Source organism: Macaca fascicularis, chromosome 10 (assembly GCF_037993035.2).
Source record: "Macaca fascicularis isolate 582-1 chromosome 10, T2T-MFA8v1.1".
Lineage (NCBI taxonomy): Eukaryota > Metazoa > Chordata > Mammalia > Primates > Cercopithecidae > Macaca > Macaca fascicularis.
The window spans coordinates 14281499-14303175 of NC_088384.1; the positions used below are offsets into that span (position 1 = coordinate 14281499).

At 60.1% G+C, this 21677-nt stretch overlaps 1 protein-coding gene across 9 annotated transcripts in view; it reads left to right on the top strand.

Annotated features, from left to right (window-relative positions):
• ELFN2 (extracellular leucine rich repeat and fibronectin type III domain containing 2) overlaps positions 1-21631 on the top strand; it is a 59725-nt gene extending 38094 nt beyond the window's left edge. For 7 of the 9 annotated variants that reach the window (XM_065522167.2, XM_005567363.5, XM_045363691.3 and 4 more), the window contains one exon: positions 14848-21631. In XM_065522167.2, coding sequence (XP_065378239.1) covers positions 15290-17752 — 2463 coding nt within the window. In that variant the 5' untranslated portion in view covers positions 14848-15289 and the 3' untranslated portion in view covers positions 17753-21631. Of the gene's footprint in view, positions 1-855; positions 5944-14847 lie in introns of all 9 variants that reach the window. The other 2 variants (XM_015457230.4, XM_045363690.3) reach the window with 1 other exon arrangement.
• The last annotated feature ends 46 nt before the right edge of the window (positions 21632-21677 follow it).

Sequence of the window (21677 nt, forward strand, 5' to 3'; positions counted from 1 at the left end):
GGAGAGGGGTGGCGGGAGGGGGCAGGGCTGGGGTTACAGCCTCTGTCTTGACTGTGCCAGGTCGGCTGCCCTGCAGTGTCCAGCCCGGCCATGTATTTATAGTCTCTACTGTTCTAGATTAACACCCAGGCCTGCCCAGGCCTTTGCAGCCTCTGGATCTGAGGACGCCTTTGAACCCTCTGGGGGGCTGTGGAATCAGAGCTCACCCCCATGGGGAGGGGAGAAGGCAGCTTCTCACCCTTCCCTTCACGGCTCTGGGGCTCACGCTGGGCCCTTTGCCTGCAGAATCTTTGCCAGCCTGGGTGAGGGTTGGGCCACCCTTTGGTGGGTTCAGCTTCTTCATCTGGGGTTCATTTTTGCGCCTTGTTTCCTTCTGGCTTGGCAGGGAGGCCGTGTGTACAGCATGAGATCAATGCACGGGTTGTGTGGCCTTGGGCAAGCCAGGCCCCTCTCCAAGCCTCAGTCTCCTCATCTGTAGAATGGGCATCACTCGCACCCGACTCTCCAGTGTCTGGCACTGGGCACTCCATGCTTGTGAGCTGGGGGTCGCTGTTTATACTCCTCACATCTCTCTGGTCCTCATCACAAGCAGTCCTCAGAGCCTGGAGGGACCGGAGTGTCATCTCCATTTGACAGATGAGGCCAGTGAGGCCCTGCCGCAGCGTGACTTACCAGAGCCATGCTGCCTATTGGGGCAGAATTCAGACTCATCTAAGTCTGAATGTTCCAGCTTCCCAGGCCCCCTCCCCAGGGCCCGTGGGCTCCTTGGGGCAGGCCAGGCTTCTCACCCCACCAGCTTGGTTCCTACCCTCTGGTCTTGGGGAGAGCTCCACTAACTCTATGCTTTTCTTACAGAGCAGAGACGACTGGCCGCCCTGAGCGCAATTCAATTCAACAGACATTTACTGAGTGCCTACTATGCGCCAGGCCTTAGGCTGGGCACTGGGGGAGGGGCGCAGAGAGGAAGATGGGGTCCTGTCCTCAGGTAGCTCCGGGCGGGGCGGGGCGTGGAGAAGACAGGCAAGGGCTAAACAGCTCAGCACCAGGAGAGAAGCTGCTTGGCGGGCTGGACGCAGCAGAGACCTGGGTTCAAGTGCATCACTGGAGAGCTGCTGTTCCTCATCCGTACCTCAGTTTCCCCACTTGTAAAATGGGGGAGGTGATCTCTAGGACCCATCCAGGATTCCAAGGGCTATACCTCGGGGTTGTGGGGGCAGAGCAGGGGGGTCACCCTGCAGAAGGGAGATCTCCAAAGGCTTCTCAGAGGAGGAGGCATAAGGTCTGGGCCCGGGGGATGGGGACAGGTGGGAATGGGTCGTAGGGTTAGGACCAGCTAACAGCCAGTGAGTAACGGCCTGGTGGACGTGGGTGTGGGCATGGCCCCAATTCCATAGGGTTGCGAGAGGACATGGTGGGGTGTGAGCTTAGAGAGGGGAGAGAGGGGTTCTAGGGCCATAGGTCAGGGCGTGAGCTCTATTCTGGGGCCAGTGAGAGCCATTGTGGGCTGTTGAGGGCGAGTCAGGAACAGCTGGTCCTGCTCTGTCTCACCCTCTTCTCTCTCCCTCTCTGGGGCACACTTCAGGATCACATTCCCATAGAACCTTGCAGCCGTGGGGCCTTGGCAGCTCCTGCACTGTGTCAGGCACTGTGTACGTTAGTCCTCATTGCGGCCCCAATTCACAGAGGAGGACGCCGAGCTTGGAGAGAAAGCTCTTGCCCAAGGTCACGATCTGACTCCCAAGCCCCCCATGCTTCTCCCACTACCTCCCACTGAAAGGGTTCCTGTTCTCTGTGACCTCTCCCATCCTGGGGACCCCCTCCATAAAGCTCTGGGGGGTGCCTGCCAAGGGCGATGCAGTTGGGTTTGGAGGGCGAGGTCAGGAAAATCCCAGATGTTAGCAGGACTGGCTTTCTCCAAGACCTGAGTTTCTGCCCTAGCAGCCGCCCTCTGGGATACAGAGTGAGGCGGGGCTCCTTCCCACTTTACAGATGAGAAGACTGAGGTCCTGAGAGTCATGTGGCTAGTCCAAGGTCAAACTCAAGGGAGTGACAGCCTAGGCTAGAAGCTGGTCTCTTTATTGCCCAACTGAGGCTGGAGGGAGACTCAAGTCCCCCTGAGATCTGTGCAAACGCTGACTCCTCCCCGGCCTCCCCAGGGAGCAGAAGAGCCCAGCACCGGAGTCACAGACCTGGTTCAAATCCTGGTTTTGTCTTTTGCATGAACTGTGTGATCTGAGCAAGTCATGAATTACTGGGAGCCTCGATTTCCTTATCTATATGAGGGTGGCGAGCTGGCCTCCTTCACTCAGCCATGAACAAATATTTATTGAGCACCTACTGGGAGAAGCAGGACCCTTCCTCGGGGAACTCAGTCCAGGGGTAACAGCAGCAGTTATGATTCCGGTTGTGATGGAGGAAGGGCAGGGGGCTGTGAGGAGCCACAGGAGAGACCCCAGCCAGGTGGGAAGAAGGCAGGCAGGTAGGAGGGCAGAACAGGCAGTGGCTCCCGCAGGACCACGTGGGTTGGGCTCTGGATGCTGTTGGAATTTTCCCAGATCAGCCTGAGCCAATGAAGACTTTTCGGCAGGGAGTGCCATGCTTAGGTTGACGTTCTAGAAAGCTCGTCTTCTGCTGGGTGGAGGGGGCATGGAGTGGGGAGGTAGGGTTGGAGGTAGAGAGACCAGCAGGAGCAGTAGGGGGAGGAGGTGGCACCAAGGCGGGAGTAGGAGCAGTTGGGGAGGTGTGGGTGCCTCTCAACAGGTCTGGGAACTGAGAGAGAAGCAGGGAGGATGGGGAAGGGGCTGTGGGAGATGAGTCCAGTCATGGAGGTGGACATGGATGAGTGAGTTTCAGGTGCCAGAGAAGGGCCCAGGAGGCAGCTGGGTACGGTGGTTTGGGTGTGGTCAGCCTGGGGCTGACATTAGAAGCCTTGGGAGGGGTTGAGGGGCTCTTGGGGTAGGGGAGGAGGAAGCAGGTTTGAGAAAGGCAAGGCAGTGAGCAGGGACCAGGACATCAGGGGAGGCCACTGCTTAGCGTACAAGCAGAGGAGCCCGAGGGGCTGCAGCCTGGGAGGTCACGGGAAAGCAGAGCTGCAGGTCCCCAGCCCAGGAAGGAGGTGGTAGGACTTAGGTCTGCGGGGAGATTTCAGAAGGCGACGTGTCAGGCGCTGTGCCTGGTGCCGGCGTGAATGAGGTGCCCAGGAGGGTCAGCTCCTGCATCTTTTCACCCAAAGGCAGAAGTTTAGTCTATCCCTTACCCTCCTGAGGAGGACGAGGCGGCTACAGAGGGGAAGGTGTTGGGGAAGGAGGAAAAGGGGAAAAACATTTGCATGCATGACAAGGCTGAAGTGAGGGAGAGAGAAAGGGGGAGAAAGAGGATAAGAAATTACCATACACCAGGATCTTGTTATTCAAGCTAATTTTCAAAGGACCACAGCTGTCACACTGAGATAATTCGTTAATTATAACAGCCATTGTGCTTTGGCAATGGGAGAGAAACCGAGGCCGGGGAACAGGCTGAAGGTGGGGGTGGGAGCAGGCTGTTGGGGGGGCCTGGACTTCAGAAAGAGGACAGGGACAGAGACAGAGGCAAAGAGGGGTGTGTTGCCCTCAGGACTGAAAGGAAGACATTGTCAGGCCAGGCCCCATCCTTCCTCACTGTCATTGTTGCGGTGGGTAATGAGGTCCTCCTGCCTGCCTGGCATGTGCCACGGTGCCACGTGCCAGGCCCCCACAGCGATACCTGCAGGAGGCAGCTTCCTGCAGCTGTGACCCTGCCCAGACCCTGGCCTGTGGCCATCCCCTCCACAGCCCTCTGAGCTGGTGCCCTTCTTGTCCCACTTTACAGAAGAGGAAACTGAGACCCAGGAAAGATTAGCTTGCCAGGACCATGCGGGTGAGGTGGCCTAGCCTGGATTCCAGCTGAATGTGGACCCTGCACTTTGGCAGCACATTAGGGAGGTCCGGTCTTGGTGGACTGGCCACGCGGAGTTGGTGGACGCAGGAGCTGTCACATAGATAGCCTCACGTTCGGGCTGTGGTTTCTGCCCAGCCGGCAGTCCTGGGGCGGCCCTCCCCGGGGAGTTTCCGGGGCTCGGTGTCGACCCCTCTGCACTAACAGAGCCTCCTTGTTCTCTGATGCTGCAGCTGCAGGCCCCCTGTGGCCTCAGAGGCGGCCGTCAGTCTGGCCTGGACCCTCCCACCTGCTCTAGAGAAAGCTGGTCTCAGGGCCGGGGGGAGGGAATTTGGGCCACCCCAGGTAGTGTCCATAGTGACCCCTTGCGACTGCCTGGTTAGAGGTTCTGAAGCGACAGAAGCTGAGTGGGCTGTGGCCTGAGGAGGGGTTTCTCAGCCTGGGCCTAGAGGGCTCCAGGACCCTGGGTGCTGGGCCCTGGTAGGGACGGGCTGGGGCGTGGCAGGCAGGTGTTCCAGTCCCAGGTGAGCAGAGTGAGGGGATCCTAAGTCCGTGGGGAGAGGGGTGGGACCAAGGAGCCATTCCAGAAACCCCAGGGCCCCTTGGTGAACTGTGGTGTGACTTCAGGAACTCAGGTCTCCTGGTGTCCACAGTGGCCATGCCTGGAAACAGCACCTAGGCTCGGTCGGCTGGCAGCGTTCTGTGGGGTGGGAATAATGTTTGGGAGAGGGTAACCCCCAAATCCCAGTAGGAGCCCCAAACTTGACCCAGGCAGGGTTGTTGGCAGTGGAAAAGTGGGCCCCACAGGGTGGCAGGTGGGCCTGGGGTGGCTGTGTGGGAGCTCCCTTGGCTTGGGGACCTCTCCCCAGTGGGGCTGCTTGCAGCCAAAGGGAAGCTGTCGGAGGGTCAGGACAGCTTAAAGTCCTGTAGAACTGGTGACCCACAGTGGCCAAGACTCAGGAGACTTTTAGGACCAAATAAATGGTAGATACATCCTAGAACCCTTGAACCCCAGACTCATAGTTGGAGACCTCCCTCCCTGAATGACAGATCCACACTGTTAGTATCCTGGTGCTAAAACCCAGGAGCCGTGGGTCAGGAGGATAGGGGAGGGGGCTCGAGGTCAGGCAGGGGTCAAGTACAGGAGGCAGGGATTGGGGCACCCTTGGGTCCCAGGCTGAGAGGCTCGCAGGAATACCCCTGACAGACTGGGGTTCTACTTGTCCCCACGCTGGTGTCCCCTTGTTGCTGACCTCATAAACTCCAGTGTGCGGGGGTCAGCTGGCCACCTAAGCCAGAGAGGCAGGGAGGAGGTTGGACGCCACCCCGGCCGGTGCCACTGCTGTCCCTCCAGGGATGCAGCCCCAGGGAAGCCAGATCTTCCCTGTATCTCAGTGGATTCCAGAAATGAGAATTTTTGAAATAAAATCTGCCAAGTTTTCAATATTGGCAACTGATTTAAAAAAAATGTGAAAACCACCATCCAGATGAAACAGGATCCCACAGCAGCTTGAACAGAGCCTAGGGCCGTGGAGGCTGGAAGCCACTGCATAGCAGTTGTGAGGCCTCAGTTTCCTCATCTGCAAAGTGGGAATAGTGATAGTGCTTTTAAGACGTTTAAAGTTGGCCCAGGATCAAATGAGTTCATATGGGAAGTGCGGAGGCCCAGCCGGTGCAAGCACTGAAGCCTCTTCTCATCTTGTCCGTGGCCACCCATCCCTCCCCGGGCTACCTCTCAGGGGGCTTCGCTCTCCGCCACTGGAGCCTCCACTTCCCCCTTGGGGTCCCCACATGCACTGCCCCTGTCTTGGGACAGCCCTGAGGGTGCTGGAGGGCAGGGAAGCGTCCGCCCCTTGGGACCCTGGAGGAGGAGCAGGTGGAGGAGGCAGAGCCAGGAGGGCGGGCCTAGCCGGCGCCTGGTACATAGTAGGTGCTCCATAAATGTTTATTGAATGAATGAATGGAGGCCATGCAGGCAGAGGCAGCCGTGCTGCGCAGGCACTGGTGAAAGAGCGGGTCCAGTGGACACTGGTGAGTAGTGCCCAGGGGCTGCAGCTGAGGGGGCCAGCAGGGGCCGGTTGGGGAGGCGAAGGTCAAGTCGGGAGAGGGCAGGGGTCAGATGGGGAGAGGCCAGGGGTCGGGAGTGGGAATTGGCGTCAGGTGGGGAGAGGGCAGGGGTCGGGAGTGGGAATTGGCATCAGGTGGGGAGAGGGCAGGGGTCGGGAGTGGGAATTGGCGTCAGGTGGGGAGAGGGCAGGGGTCGGGAGTGGGAATTGGCGTCAGGTGGGGAGAGGGCAGGGGTCGGGAGTGGGAATTGGCGTCAGGTGGGGAGAGGGCAGGGGTCGGGAGTGGGAATTGGCGTGAGGTGGGGAGAGGGCAGGGGTCGGGAGTGGGAATTGGCGTCAGGTGGGGAGAGGGCAGGGGTCGGGAGTGGGAATTGGCGTGAGGTGGGGAGAGGGCAGGGGTCGGGAGTGGGAATTGGCGTCAGGTGGGGAGAGGGCAGGGGTTGGGAGTGGGAATTGGCGTCAGGTGTAGAGGCCAGGGGTTGGGAGTGAGAATTGAGGTCAGGTGGGGAGAGGCCAGGGGTCGGGTGTGGGAGGCAGGGTCAGGTGGGGGAGGCAGGGTCAGGCAAGGGCAAGTGGGGAGTGGCTAGAGGTCGTGGGGGGTGAGGCCAGGGGTCAGGTGGGGGAGGTGGGGTCAGGTGTGAGAGGCAGAGTCCATGGATGGAGGTGGGATCCAGGGGAGGAGAGGTAAAGGCCAGGCTGGGGAGAGAGCGGGTGAGGGAGGCAGTCTCGAGTAGCCTGGAGAATTCTGGGAAAGCCAGGAGGTGGGTTTTTAAACACAGGTCATCGGTCATCCTTGGCTGTGGGACAGTCCTGTCCCCAGGTGCTTGGTGGTGGGTGGGCTGGGGTGGGGGTTTGCCAGGGAGTGGGCCCTGCTCACGGGCCGTGCGGTTACAGCTGCCCCCAGAACCAGGCTCAGGCCTCTTCTGTCGGGCCATGGGGTGGTTTGCCAAGGCCAAGCCCTTTGGTAAAACCCTTCACCCCCTGCCTCTCTCCTTCCACCAAGGCTTGGACACGGAGTAGGTACTAAAGATGACTGTGGCACCCTGTGAGCAGGGGAAGCACGGGGACCAGGTGAGCCATGGGTGGTGACACGGTGGGCAGGTGACAGGGCTTTGGGGTGGCTCAGCAAACCAGAGACATGCGTGTACTGTGGTTTTCCTCCAAACAGATGAGGAAACTGAGGCCCAGGGAAGTGAGGTGCTGACTTGCCCGAGGTCACACTGGGCCCAGCGGCCCAGCCCCAAGCCCCTTCTTTGGATGAGGTTACACCTGGAGATGCGCGTCCCAAGCACCAAGGCCTTGCAGAGCCCCTGACGCCTTGGCTGTCAGCTGCTGGTGCTGTGTCGTTTTTGTTAAGCTCTTTTGAGTAAGAAGGCAGCTTAGTGAAGGGGAGGCAAATCTGTCTGCCCCAGGACCAGACGCATAGTAGGTGTTCAGGGAATATACGTGGAACGTGTAAGAAACATGGGCAGTGTGCGGCTGCTTGGGCCGCATGCCTCACCCAGCCCAGGGCTAAACTGCAGGCAGGGCCTCTCGCCCGGGCCTGGTCCCTGTTTCCCTGTGACACAGATGCAGTCATGGCCTGCTCACCCAGTGCAGGATGACACAGAGCCCGGAGCAGGTGCCAAGGCAGTGAGGGGCAGGAGCCAGCTCCCCCGGGACCCAGAGCAGCTGGTGTGCAGGGCTGAGACTAACAAGACATGATTGAATGGGGGTGGATGAACACCCAGCACCTTGGAAGAGACCTAAACAGATACTGCCCAGAGCTGCCCGAGGACCTTGAGAGGGCACCAGGGCTGCCTGGCCGTGTGTGTGAAGGGGCCTGGGGGTTTGGTTGACATCTAGGACAAGGTGAGGACATGACGCTGGTCCCTCCTTACTGTCACTGCATGAACAGAAGCAGGGAGCCCAGCCGAGGGAGGTGGAGGCCTCTGGAGCTGATCCTGCTCCGAACGCATTGGCACTGGTGCTTGGTTCCAGGCAACACATTGTAAGAGGGACCTTGACAGTAAGCATGACCGGGGCAGCTGTACCCAAGGGCAAGAGGGACTTGACACCATAGTGTAGAAGAGCAGGTAGAGGACGCGGTGCTGTTTAGCTTGTATAAACAGAGCGATAACAGACCAGCAGATGTCAGAAGGGTCTTTATGGGGTACTGGCCTTGTCCCTAGTGGCTCCAGAGAGTAAGGTGGCAGCCATGAACAGAAGCACAAGGAGCCAGACTTGGCTTTGTAATAGAAGAATTTTCTAGCAATCGTAGCTGTTCAAGAAGGGAATCAGGGCCGGGTGCGATGGCTGGGTGTAATCCCAGCACCTTAGTAGGTGTAGGTGGGTGGATCACTTGAGCTCAGGAGTTCAAGACCAGCCTGGGCAACATGGTAAAGCCCCATCTCTGCCAAAAATACAAAACAATTAGCTGGGCGTGGTGGCGTGAGCCTATGGTCCCAGCTACTCGGGAGGCTGAGACACGAGAATTGCTTGAGCCTGAGAGGCAGAGGTTGCAGTGAGCTGAGACTGTGCCACTGCATGCCAGCCTGGGTGACGGCTAGCTAGACTCTGTCTGAAAAAAAAAAAAAAAAAAAAAAAAAAAAAAAGCCGGGCACGGTGGCTCATGCCTGTAGTCCCAGCACTTTGGGAGGCCGAGGCGGGCAGATCACAAGGTCAAGAGATGGAAACCATCCTGGCCAACATGGTGAAACCCCATCTTTACTAAAAATACAAAAATTAGCTGGATGTGATCGCGCGTGCCTGTAGTCCCAGCTACTTGGGAGGCTGAGACAGGAGAATCACTTGAACCCGGGAGGTGGAGGCTGCAGTGAGCAAAGGGAAAAAAAAAAAGGAGAACCAGTAGCTTCAGGTGGGTGCTGACAGCCCTGTCACTGGAGGTCGGCAGGTGACGGGACATCTCCCAGGGAGGAGCCTTGTCTGCTGCTTCCACGAGCTCAGGCTGGCCTGGGTTCTTGGCTGTGTGGTCTTGGGCGCATCACTGCACCTCTCTGAGTCTCAGTTCCTTGCCTATAAAATGGGAGGCATAAGGAGGGTGGTGAGGCCAAAAGGAAGGCTCGGTACATTTTGTGCCCCATCACAGGGAGGCTTCTCCCTCTGATATTGAAGATTCTGACTCAGTGAAGTCAGGGGCTCCAGGATCTCCCTCGCATCCCTAGCCTGGAGCTCTCATTCCACACAGCACGTCCCGAGAACCTGCTGTATGTCTGACCCTGTTCTAGACATGGGGGTTACAGCAGGGAACAAGGTCAAATCCTGCTTTGCTCTTCTGGGGATGGGGCAAGGCAGGGCAATGATGAACTAAGTGACATCAGGTGGTGCTGGCTGCTGTCAGGGGACTGAAGCCTGGGTTGGGTGAAGAGTGAGTTATCTCAGACTGGGGGGCCAGAGAAGGCAGGGGTCAGGGGTAGGGAGCGATTGAGCAGAGATCTCAGTGAAGTGGATTATGGGGATTCTGGGGGAAGAACATTCCAGGCAGAGAGAAGAGCAAAGGTCCTGGGGTGGGAGTGTGCCTAGGGGTTTGAGGAGCGCAGCTGGCCTGGAATCAGTACTTCCTGATTGATGGAAACATCGAAGTCTCTCGAGGCTTGTGGACATCTCCCCCATGCACCTTTCCTCTGACAGGGGCAGAAAACCCAGTAGACTGGTCCAGTGTATGTCCCGCCCCTGCCATGGTCCCAGCTCTTTGGAGGGAAGCCAGGGAGGAGAGAGCCTTCGTCTCCTCATCTGTACGATGAGGCTGACAGCGCCAGCTGTGTGGGGTTGATATCAGATTCAAGGAACGTCAAATGTCAAGACACAAAGGAGCATTGGACAAAGGGTATATGACTATCTTAGAGGCCAGGAGACTGAAGCCCAGAGGAGTTAGGGAATGTGCCTGATGTCACACAGCTCAGCATTCGATCCCAGGACCCTTCCTCGCACCATCCATGCCCTGAAGCAAGGGCTCATTGCGCTGGAAATCCAAACAGTTAACTTACCGAACGGTCATTCCATGGCGAAGGTATAATCCTCCCACTTTACAGACGAGGAACTGAGGCCCAGGGAGCTCCAGGCGGTGACAAGACCAGTGTTCAGACCCCCGCCTTGAGTCTCTTCCCCAGGGGGTGGCAGACTTTGTCCCTGAGGGCGGAGTTCCTGGCCTGGTGCTAGGGTTCCAGCAGTGAGGGGTGAGGCGGCTGCCTGCCTGAGAGATCTGGCTGGGCCCCAGAAGTCCTCCATCCTCCTAATCCTCAGTAATGGCATTGACACGGACGGTGACAATGACACCTCCGGGAGCCTTGGCCAGCCTGGCTCAGGGAAGAGCCCGTGCCAGGGCTTATAAGCTGCTGCAAATGAGATTTCCCTGGCCGAGCCTCACGTCCCTGCTCCTGGGAGGCCAGACCGAGCTTTCCCCACCTGCTCCTGGAGCTGACGGGTGTCCCTGCAAGAGTGTGGCCACACAAGTGGGAGCCTGGGGTGGTGCGTTTGTGGGGCCTCCTGCCCTGGACTGAGCGTGTGTGTGTCTGTCATGTCTTGGGATTTCGGGGGAACTCTGGGAGCCGGGTGGTACTCACCTTGCCACATGGGGAGAAACTGAGGCTCGGAGAGGGCCTGCCGCTCACCCAGGGTCTCACAGCTGATGGGACCTTCATCTTCCCTGCTGACCTCCGCTGACTGCATCCCCAGCTGGCCTCGCTCTGTCCACCCTCTCATCCACCCTGAGGAGTTAGCCCAACCCCCTCAGCCCCTCCCACACACCACAGTGCAGTGGGGGCTGTCCCCGGGTCGGGGGTCCAGACGCTCCTCTGACAGGGAAGCTTGGGAGTCAGCCTATAGTAGGGGGCCGAGAGGACGTGACCCCGAGGTTCAGCGAGCTTGAGTCCAGGGGAACCCTGATCTTGGGTGATGAGGGTTGTGAAGAAATAATGATAAAACCCCCGTTAACAACAGCGGCTGTCATTCACAGAGGCCAGGCACTGTGCCAGGCTTGCCCTCTGAGGGCGGCAGGGGTGGGGCTGATCCAGGACTCCCTTGTCTTCTCAGTTCTGAGTCCAGAGAGGGGCCTGGGACCTTGGAGCACCCGGGCGGAAAGGGCACAAACCCAGCGGGATCACTGGGCAGCTGACTACCTGGAGAGGGGAGGCATTTGCCTAGAGTGACTCTGGGGTCTGCGGTCCTGCCCAGCTCTGAACTGAGACCCCTGCACCACCAGCTCTGCCCTCAGAGCAGCAAGGGCTGTGGGGTCTCACTGACTCTCCTTTCTGCCCACGAATGTCCCCATGAGAGGGGATGTCATACAGCATGCAACCTGCAGACCAGGAGCCCCCGATAACGGCATGCACCCTGGCTGTGCAGCTGTTTCTTCTGTGGTGGAAGGAGAGAGCGCCCCTTAAAGACAGCTGCTGCTGGGGCACTTGGGACCTGAATGGGGAAATGCTCTAGGGGAAGGGTCCAGTCAGGCCAGGGCGGACTGCTCTTTGCTGGAACACGCCACCCCTCAATGCCTGCTTGCCTGCATGGCTGCACCCCTCCTGGGCTGTGCCACCAAGGCTCTGGGCAGAAGAGGACTCTGCGCCCCACAGCTGCTTCCGCCGCTCCCCCTTCCCTCTGGGCTGGTCACAGGCTGCATTCCGGTGGTTCAGCCAGACCAGGTGTCAATTGTCTCCCTGGCCTCTGGGCCGGGGAAGGGAAGCAGGTGCCCATGTCCCCCGCCCCCCCCATCCATCATCTAGATAGCTCACTACCATCGGTGCCTCTGTCTCAGACGCGCTTTCTCCTTTTCTCTCCTCCTCTGTCTGTCTCTGCTCAGCTGTCTTAATATTTTTGCTTTTACACCATTCTCAGTGCTTGCCTCCTCCCTGCAGCGCCCCCCTTCTTCCCGTCTCTCACCACCTGGGTACGTGGGGTGCTGCCGTGTCCCCCCTGCTGTGTGTGTGGGAGGACCACCCTCATGGGAGGAGGGGAAGGGCATGACTTTGGCCATGTGACCACTGGACCCTCAGCCTCAGACCTGAGAGGACAGGCTGGCGTCCCCACCCTCCACACCTTGAGTGTGTGAGCAGCTGGGCCAGGGGCCAAGTGCTGCTGTCAGCGCCTTCTCTGCCTCGGCCTCTCTGTTCCTTCCGTGGCTGCGTCAGGTCTCCACGGGTGGCAGGCAGGCAGGCAGCCCGGGATGGGGACCGGGCAGCTGATGCACCTGGGACAGGGCGATGGGAGCCTCCTCCCAGCTCCATCTGAGTCACGGGGGTGGGTGGCAGCTGGTTCCAGCCCAAGCCATCCTGGAGACCAGGAGGAAGAGGAGCGAGGGCCACAGACAGGTCACCTTGAGGCTCAGGTGGGCAGAGCTCCGAGTGGCTGGGGTTGGGGCACGGAGGGCCTCTGCCCACCCTGGACTGTTTGGGAAGAGCTAGTGGGGGGGCTAGCTCCCCTCCCACCTGGGCGTCTTCTCTCACGCCCCTCCATGCTCAGCGTCCTCCCATCCTTCGGCAGGGCCTGGGCTTTCCCAGGGCTCCAGACGGCTTGACTTTGCCCAATACCCTGGGTCTGGCTGTGGGGATGCTGGTTTGAGCAACTCAGATGTGAAGAGAGGGGCTGGAGTTGCACGTAGGCACACACGTGTAGAACACACAGAACACACATGTACTTAAACATGCCAACTATAACATAGATGGGTGCTTGCATTCCCTGGGTCGTCCCCGACACGCATACCTTCCCGCCCCTCCACACACAAGCACGTACCCCCGCAGCGGATGCACGGGACGTGTGCACACGCGCCTGCCCGCACATCCTTGACTTGTACACGTCAGCACACCCCAGCATCAGCACTCTGAGCCACCTGCGTGTGCACCTGCATACAAATGCGGTCTCCAGACATTCCCCGATGAGGAGGAGGGACTGCATTGGAGCAGACGAGGGTCCTCTGACAGGCCGGCTCGTGGATCTCTGAAGTGGCAAGCAATTCCAGTACAACCTTGCTACCTGTGGGAGGGGAAACTGAGGCTCAGAGAGGAATAGAACTGGCCTGGGGTGCCCTAGGATCCGGTGGCCATGCTGGACGGGGGCCAAGGTCTCTGCAGCCCTGAGACCTTTGCATAGCACAGCCAAGGACGGAGCTGCTGTCTGCTGCCTGGGCACCCCTTGCTGCCTGGCTGCCTTGTGGCACCCCCAAGCTGGTTCTGTAGCGACTGGGGAGGTGTGAAGCTGGCCTCAGAGGTCCAGATCATCACAGCCTCTGACGTAGCGTCAGCCTTTAGTCCAGCGGACCATGTGGACTCCCTGTTCACCTCTCACCATCCCCACCTCGGACTTCCTGTGGGATTAACCCTGCCTCCGCACCCATTTCCCTTTCCTCTGTTCCAGCCCTCTGGGGCTCAGTGCTGTAAATTGGTTTTGCTTTAATGGCAAAGGTTTAAAAATTGTTTTAAGTGCTCTTTCCTGGACTTTCCCAGGAGGAGGAGGAGAGAGAGGCAGAGGTGGCTCTTGTGAAAAGTCTCTGACTTTCTGTGTCCAAACGTGGATTTCTCAGACCTAATCTTCACATCCCTGGCCCCTGCTGGGCTGTTTCCATAGTTGAGAGCACAGGGTAGGGGCTGGGGCTGGGGTCTGTCCAAGGGGCTGTGTCCAGCTTGCTGGGCAACCTGGCCAAATCTCCCCTGAGTCTGTGGCTCAGTTTCCCCACTTGGAAAGTGAGGGTTGATGCAGATGGTCTGCTGCTGTGACCCCCGTGGTGCCTCCCTGCCCTTCTGCATCTTGGAAATGGGCAGCGTGAGTCCCCTGCTTCTTCTCCCCCATCAAATGGGCCGGAAAGGGACCGACTTTGTAGCTGTGGAAATAGACTCAGAAGATGTTGTGGTTTACCTAGCTGACTGGGCTGAGTAGATGTGGGGCTCCAGGCCTCCTGACTTCTGGCTTGGGCTCAGTGCCTTGGGAACCTTGATCCTGGTCCAGGCTGTGCTGTGTTAGTTGGGGCAAATCTCTGTCCCTCTCTGGGCTTCTGACTCTCCAGCCATGGAAGGGGAGCTGGGCCTCAGCCATGCTATTCCAGAAGGCTGGCCCCCTCCCAAGGATCAAGGTGTGCCAGGGAAGGCACTTTGGGGAGATGATACTGGGGCACCTCTGGCCTCCCAGAGGCTTGCCTTTCTTTCCCTTGTCTCTGCTCTGCCTGTGCGGTGAGCTCTCCCCATGCCCTCCCACTGTGGGAGACCCTGGCTTCTGCGTCCCCCTGCTTGGGGGGCCCCACAGCTGCGATGTTCTACTCCCCCTCCCCCATGGAAGCTGAGACAAGGGAATTATTTTTGGAACAAGAGCAGTTACACAACAAATGAATTATTTATCTTTGGGCCTGGAGGAAAGGAGGCATTTTGCTGGGCTTCTTAATTCTTTATCTGGATTCAGGGGTACCCGCTTGGGTACGTGGACATGTGTGTATGCGCCTGCTTGTCGTGTGCAGATTGTAGGTGTGCTCGTGTGTGTGTGTAGCTGTCTGTGTGTGCATGCCATGGAGGTCTGGCTCATGTGGGGGCATGTGGGTCTCTGTGCAGGTGGGGGGATGAGCGTGGTCTCCAGGGTGCTGGGGGGTGTGTGTCTGCACCTGTGCCCACCTGTTTCTCTCCGGTGTCCCTTCTGTGCCCATGGTCCTCAGACTCTGCCCCTACTCCCACTATTCTTCTGTCTCCCTCCATCCCAGCCCCTGGGCCCCCTCCTGCCTCTTGCCGCCCACCAACCCCGCTTCTTTGATGTAACAGAGACCCCGGAGTGCTTGCTGGCACAGAGGCCCTGGGACGGGGTGTGGAGAAGGGCCGGGGGGCCTGCGCTGGAGCTTGACAGGGCTGCTCTGAGCCCTCACACTGATCTGTCACCCATTCTCGATGCTGCCTTTCAGGAACCAGGTGCAGATGGGTCTCTTCCTTCCTGCCCCCATCTCTCTCACTCCCTGCTCAGTGCGGCACTCTCCAGCTTCCTGTGGGAATCGTCTGAAGTTCTGAGCCCGGAAGCCAAGGAGGAAGACGAGGAGGAGGAGGAGGAGGAGGAGGAGGAGGAGGGAGAGGAAGTCAAGCCCTGAGAACTCTTGCACCTTCCTAGCAGGAGACAAGGAGCAACCCTGCCGTGGGGCCCCCAGCCCCAGCCAGGCCTAGTGCCTGCTGTAGCACCCTAGAAGGCCCCCAGCAGTTGGCACTAGCTGTACCCACCTTGCCTGGGGCCCCCGTGCTGGGGGTTGCCCCCAAGATGGTGGCGGCCCCAGGGAGGACTGTACTGCCAGCCCCAGTCTCTGGCCGCTAGGCACCCCCTGCCTTGCCCCGGCCCCTCACTCCAAGGCCAGCGCCATGCTGCGCCTGGGGCTGTGGGCGGCGGCGCTGCTGTGCGTGTGCCGGCCGGGTGCCGTGAGTGCCGACTGCTGGCTCATTGAGGGCGACAAGGGCTACGTGTGGCTGGCCATCTGCAGCCAGAACCAGCCGCCCTACGAGACCATCCCGCAGCACATCAACAGCACCGTGCATGACCTGCGGCTCAACGAGAACAAGCTCAAAGCCGTGCTCTACTCCTCACTTAACCGCTTTGGGAACCTCACCGACCTCAACCTCACCAAGAACGAGATCTCCTACATCGAGGACGGTGCCTTCCTGGGCCAGTCGAGCCTACAGGTCCTGCAGCTGGGCTACAACAAGCTTAGCAACCTGACGGAGGGCATGCTGCGCGGCATGAGCCGCCTGCAGTTCCTCTTTGTCCAGCACAACCTCATCGAGGTGGTGACGCCCACCGCCTTCTCCGAGTGCCCGAGCCTCATCAGCATCGACCTGTCCTCCAACCGCCTCAGCCGCCTGGACGGCGCCACCTTTGCCAGCCTCGCCAGCCTGATGGTGTGTGAGCTGGCCGGCAACCCCTTCAACTGTGAGTGCGATCTCTTCGGCTTCCTGGCCTGGCTCGTGGTCTTCAACAACGTCACCAAGAACTACGACCGCCTGCAGTGCGAGTCGCCGCGGGAGTTTGCCGGCTACCCGCTGCTGGTACCCCGGCCCTACCACAGCCTCAACGCCATCACCGTACTCCAGGCCAAGTGCCGGAACGGCTCACTGCCCGCCCGGCCCGTGAGCCACCCCACGCCCTACTCCACTGACGCCCAGAGGGAGCCGGACGAGAACTCGGGCTTCAACCCCGATGAGATCCTTTCGGTGGAGCCACCAGCCTCGTCCACCACGGATGCGTCGGCAGGGCCCGCCATCAAGCTGCACCACGTCACGTTCACCTCGGCCACCCTGGTGGTCATCATCCCACACCCCTACAGCAAGATGTACGTCCTGGTGCAGTACAACAACAGCTACTTCTCCGACGTCATGACCCTGAAGAACAAGAAGGAGATCGTGACGCTGGACAAACTGCGGGCGCACACGGAGTACACCTTCTGCGTGACCTCGCTGCGCAACAGCCGCCGCTTCAACCACACCTGCCTGACCTTCACCACGCGGGACCCCGTCCCCGGAGACTTGGCGCCCAGCACCTCCACCACGACCCACTACATCATGACCATCCTGGGCTGCCTCTTCGGCATGGTTATCGTGCTGGGAGCCGTGTACTACTGCCTGCGCAAGCGGCGCATGCAGGAGGAGAAGCAGAAGTCCGTCAATGTCAAGAAGACCATCCTGGAGATGCGCTATGGAGCTGATGTGGATGCTGGCTCCATTGTGCATGCCGCCCAGAAGCTGGGCGAGCCTCCCGTGCTGCCTGTGTCTCGCATGGCCTCCATCCCTTCCATGATCGGGGAGAAGCTGCCCGCCGCCAAGGGGTTGGAGGCTGGGCTGGACACGCCCAAGGTGGCCACCAAAGGCAACTATATCGAGGTGCGCACAGGCGCCGGTGGGGATGGTCTGGCTCGGCCCGAGGATGACCTCCCGGACCTCGAGAATGGCCAGGGCTCTGCTGCAGAGATCTCCACCATTGCCAAGGAGGTGGACAAGGTCAACCAGATCATTAACAACTGCATCGATGCCCTCAAACTGGACTCGGCCTCTTTTCTGGGAGGCGGCAGTGGCAGTGGGGACCCCGAGCTGGCCTTCGAGTGCCAGTCCCTCCCTGCAGCTGCTGCCGCCTCCTCAGCCACTGCCCCCGGGGCCCTGGAGCGGCCCAGCTTCCTTTCACCTCCCTACAAGGAGAGTTCCCACCACCCACTACAGCGCCAGCTGAGCGCCGACGCGGCCGTGACCCGCAAGACCTGCAGCGTGTCGTCCAGTGGTTCCATCAAGAGCGCCAAGGTCTTTAGCCTGGACGTGCCCGACCATCCGGCCGCCACAGGGCTGGCCAAGGGCGACTCCAAGTACATCGAGAAGGGCAGCCCCCTCAACAGCCCGCTGGACCGGCTCCCACTGGTGCCGGCGGGCAGTGGTGGGGGCAGCGGCGGGGGCGGTGGCATCCACCACCTGGAGGTGAAGCCAGCCTACCATTGCAGTGAACACCGGCACAGCTTTCCCGCCCTGTACTACGAGGAGGGCGCCGACAGCCTGAGCCAGCGCGTGTCCTTCCTCAAGCCGCTGACCCGCTCCAAGCGTGACTCCGCCTACTCACAGCTCTCCCCCAGACACTACTACTCAGGGTACTCCTCCAGCCCTGAGTACTCATCCGAGAGCACGCACAAGATCTGGGAGCGCTTCCGGCCCTACAAGAAGCACCACCGGGAGGAGGTGTACATGGCCGCTGGTCACGCCCTGCGCAAGAAGGTCCAGTTTGCCAAGGATGAGGATCTGCATGACATCCTCGATTACTGGAAGGGGGTCTCGGCCCAGCAGAAGCTGTGACCCCCCTTCCTCCCTGGTGAGGTCGGAGCCAGAGGGCTGGGGGCCCTTTGGGGGAAGGGTCCAGGCGGCCAGGGCGGGGAGCAGACTCGGGGGCCGAGGCCCAGGAGAGGACGCACATGCAGACCCGCACGCACGCACGCACACACACACCTGACCACCACCCGACTGTGAACAAACCAACATCCGACAATAACGGACAGGAAAACAGAGACACATTTTCCTTAAAGTTTACAAACTGATACCGAAACCAGTCGTCTACTGTGCTGCCCAGGGACTCTGCTGGGGTGTGCAGGGCCGGGGGCCGGCGTGGGGAGGAAGGAAGCCAAGAGAGGGCGTGGGGTCTGGGGGTCTGGGGCTAGAAACAGGTGTGGGGACCAAGAAGGCTCGGGTAGAGAGGGACTGAAGCCCCTCTGGGGTAGGGAGAGGGTCCCCTCCCAAGCTGGGGGTCAAGTCACCTGCAGATTTAGCATTAGACAGACAATGGGCAATGTCTCCTTCCACTTTAGAGAGGGGAAAACTGAGGCCCAGAGAAGGGAGTTGACAACCCCAGGGTCACACAGCAGCTTAGCCTCAAGTCCCCCAACTTCCCAGCCCAGTCCTGTCCCAGACCCCCTGCAGCTCCCTTGTGGACCCCTTCCCGCCTTCCACCCACCCTACATCCCTTTCTGAAGTTCTCCCCTTGGGGCTGAGGGACTTGAGAATCAGGCAGTGCTTTTTCTTCCTAGAAAGCCACATGACAGTGCCCCCAGAGCGTGCAGCTGTGATTCAGAATCCTGGGGGGCTTTTGCCCCCTACGCCAGCGCCCAGGAGAAGGGAGAGGGTCCCGTTGACGGGAAAGGAGCCGAGGCAGGGCGACATTCCACCAGCCCACTTCAAGTGTCTTCCACGTGGCCTGGGAAGAGTAGGGCGTGTGGCGGGCAGGCCAGCTACCAGGACATCTCAGGTGCAGGTCCCCGGCCTCAGCTTCTCTGGTCCTCCGAGACCCCTGCCCACTGCAGAGGGGCAGCGGTGCACTGTGATGCCTGGGGGGCTGCAGGGAGGAGCTGTCATGGGGGACTTCCTGCCTGTCCCCATGGCCTGCGTCCCCACCTGCCCGACCCCATCGTGGGATCTCGGCTCCTGTCTCAGCTGCCCACCCGGGGAAGGAGGGCTTTCTTACCCACCCACTCTGGGCTGCTCATCCAGGCCTGGCCCCCTGGCCAGAGGGGCTCCCATGTTTCCATGGCAATGGCCACTCCCCTTTTTCTGACCCCCCACCCAACATCAAACAAAGCACAAACAGTGAGGCCCCCACCCGAGAGGGGCGGGGAGCAGGTTGGGTTCGTGGCGCCCTGCCCCCTCCCAGGCGGCCTCTGTCACCATGGTAACCCTGTGCCTGGCAGTTGGTGCCCAGAGTGACCGTTGGGCTCTGGCGTTCTCTGTCCGTGTAGGCGGTGGCAGAGGGTGGTGAGGGTGGTGAGGGAGGCCCAGCCTGGCAGCAGCTCCTGGGGCCAGCTCTTTTGGGAGGCAAATCTGGGGTCCTGATACTGGGGTCTTGACCAGTCAGGATGCTGATGGGCTGAAGTCCATCATCCTTCACCTCTGGGTGGGAGCTGGGCCAGTGGGGTGTGGGAACGCTTGTACTAGCAGCTTTGCCTGCCTAGCAACGTGTCCCTTGGCTCCCACCCACCTCAGCATGGGGGGGCCTTGGCTCTCCCCACGGCCCTGCCGGAGACCTCCAGTCTTGGGCCTGTGGCCCACATGGGTTTCCTGAGATTTGGGGAGTGTGACTGAGGGGTGAGGGTAGGCACTGGAGTGGCACCAAGACCGGCACTGTTGGTGGGGAGGGGCTCTGACCAGGAAAGCTAGTGCCATCCCCTAGGGGACCCCAATGACCTTCCTGCTGGGGGCAGGGGGTGGGGGAGGACAGCAGAGGGCTAGGAGGCTTGGGCTCAGCTGAGCACCTCTCTCACACCAACTTTGGGTGAACAAAGCCCAGGGCTCACTTTGAGAGTGACGTTTGCAAAGAAAAGACTGTTCTCCCGGGGCGAGGAGGGGAGGGGGCGGCATGGATGCGCGGAGCAGACCTCCCTCCCCCGGCCCCCAAAACCTGCCCCCCAACCCCTCCTCACACCCAGTCGGCACAACTGAGAAAAGCAAGCAGGCAGAGAAGCCAGGGGTGTGAGGAAGCAGACTCCCTGTTATATTTGCATGACGATTTTACTGTATTTTTCTGAGCAAACATCTGTCGTGTATGTGCCAGTTTGTCCAGACTCCCCCGCCCCCTCTCTGATGCCCTCCTTTCCCACATTCCGTCTGTTGTGATCTGACGAGCAGCTCTTGAAACCCAGGGAGGGGTCAGCTCTGCAAAAACAGACCCAAAACAGGTGCCACCAAGACACAGCCCTGCCCCACACCCACCTCCTGTGTTTCGAGCATTGGGCCCAAGTGCCACCTCCCTTCCTCCCTCCCTCTCTCCACTGCCACCTCCCTTGTCCCTAGTTCCTTCCCCTCCTCCATGCCAGGGAGGGCAGCCCCAGGGAAGCCTCCTCAAGGGCTTGTGTCCCGGTGGAAGGGACTGTCTGTCAGTCCCGCTTGTTCCCGTTTTGCAGATGAGGAAGTCAGGGCTCCCAGACAGGGGCCTGGTGACTTGGCTGGCCAGCTGGGGTGGAGGATCAGTCACACTGCTGAGTATAGGAGGCCAGGAGCTTGAGGCTTCTTGGGGGGCTTCATGCAGAGGCTGGGGGCTTTGAGAAAGGAACCCGTGGGAAGAAGGAGCATGCCTGGGGTGGGCCCCAGGGAGGGTTCCCGGCAGCAGGAGTTGGGGGCCCGGGCTTACCATTTCCCCATCCTTCCTGCGGGAAGATATCTATCAAAACCTCAGACTCTCTGACTGCGGGGACAGGGGCCCTTCTAAAGAGCAGGACTCTGACCATCCACCGGGGGCACTGGCCTTGAAGACCCAGTTCACGTGGTTCTTTGTGAGGCCGAGCAGGGTCTAAACTCGGGTCTCTGGCCTCCCGGCCAGGCCAGAGCCCACCCCAAGGCTGGCCTGCATCTGTGTCCCGCATCCTGCTCAGGACGAGTTTTTCCCAGGCAGGCAGGAAGTATTCACAAAACGCTGCCATGCAAGGTCTGGGTTTGTGATGGTGATGAGCATGGTGGAGCTGGGCTGTGGTCTGGGGCAGGCCAGCAGGGCAGACACCAGGAGAGGAGGACAGGGGGGCCACAGGGAGGGAGGGGAGATGAGGGCTCGGTGGAGCAAGGGGCCAAGCTGGCTGGAGGACATGTGGGTGCTGCGCCCTGGACGGAAGCCTCCTGCCTTGGGCCCGAACGAGGTCACACCTGGGCTTGCCTGCCTCTGTTGGAGAATCTCCTCTGAAGCTGTTTCTGGGAAGTAGCACGATGGATCTGCTCCTTCCTGGAGGGCACAGCAGGTGCAGCTAACCCTCCGTTGGAGCTTATGGCCTTCCAGAAGCAAAACACAGAGGTCTGGAAGGAAGGCAGGGAAGCCTGGTTGGTGGGGAAACCTCGTCACAGGTCCCGGCCTTGCTTCTCCCCACGGCAGGAGGAGTCTCTCTCTGCCCACCAAAGATTCCTCACCTGGGCTCCCTTCCTGGGGCAGTGCAGGAGGCCTGTGGGGGCAGCCTGCGTCCAGGCTGGGGAGCCGGTGTCTGGGTAGGTCTGGGAAAAGGGCTGTCAGGGGAGTGAGGAGGGTGGGAGTAAAAAGACCCACTTGGGAAGGCCAGGCCTGGATCGCCTTCGGGAGGCAGCTGGGGCAAGGCAGCAGCAGTGGGGAGTGTCAGGCTGGCTGAGAGTCATCCATGTTCTCAACTGGAAGTTGGTCGCCTGCCCCACCCCCTCCTGGAAATTGAACAGAGAGGGGAAAAGAAGTGCAGAGAAGGAAAGGAGAGGAAAGGAAAGCTAGAGTCAAGAAACGAGGTAG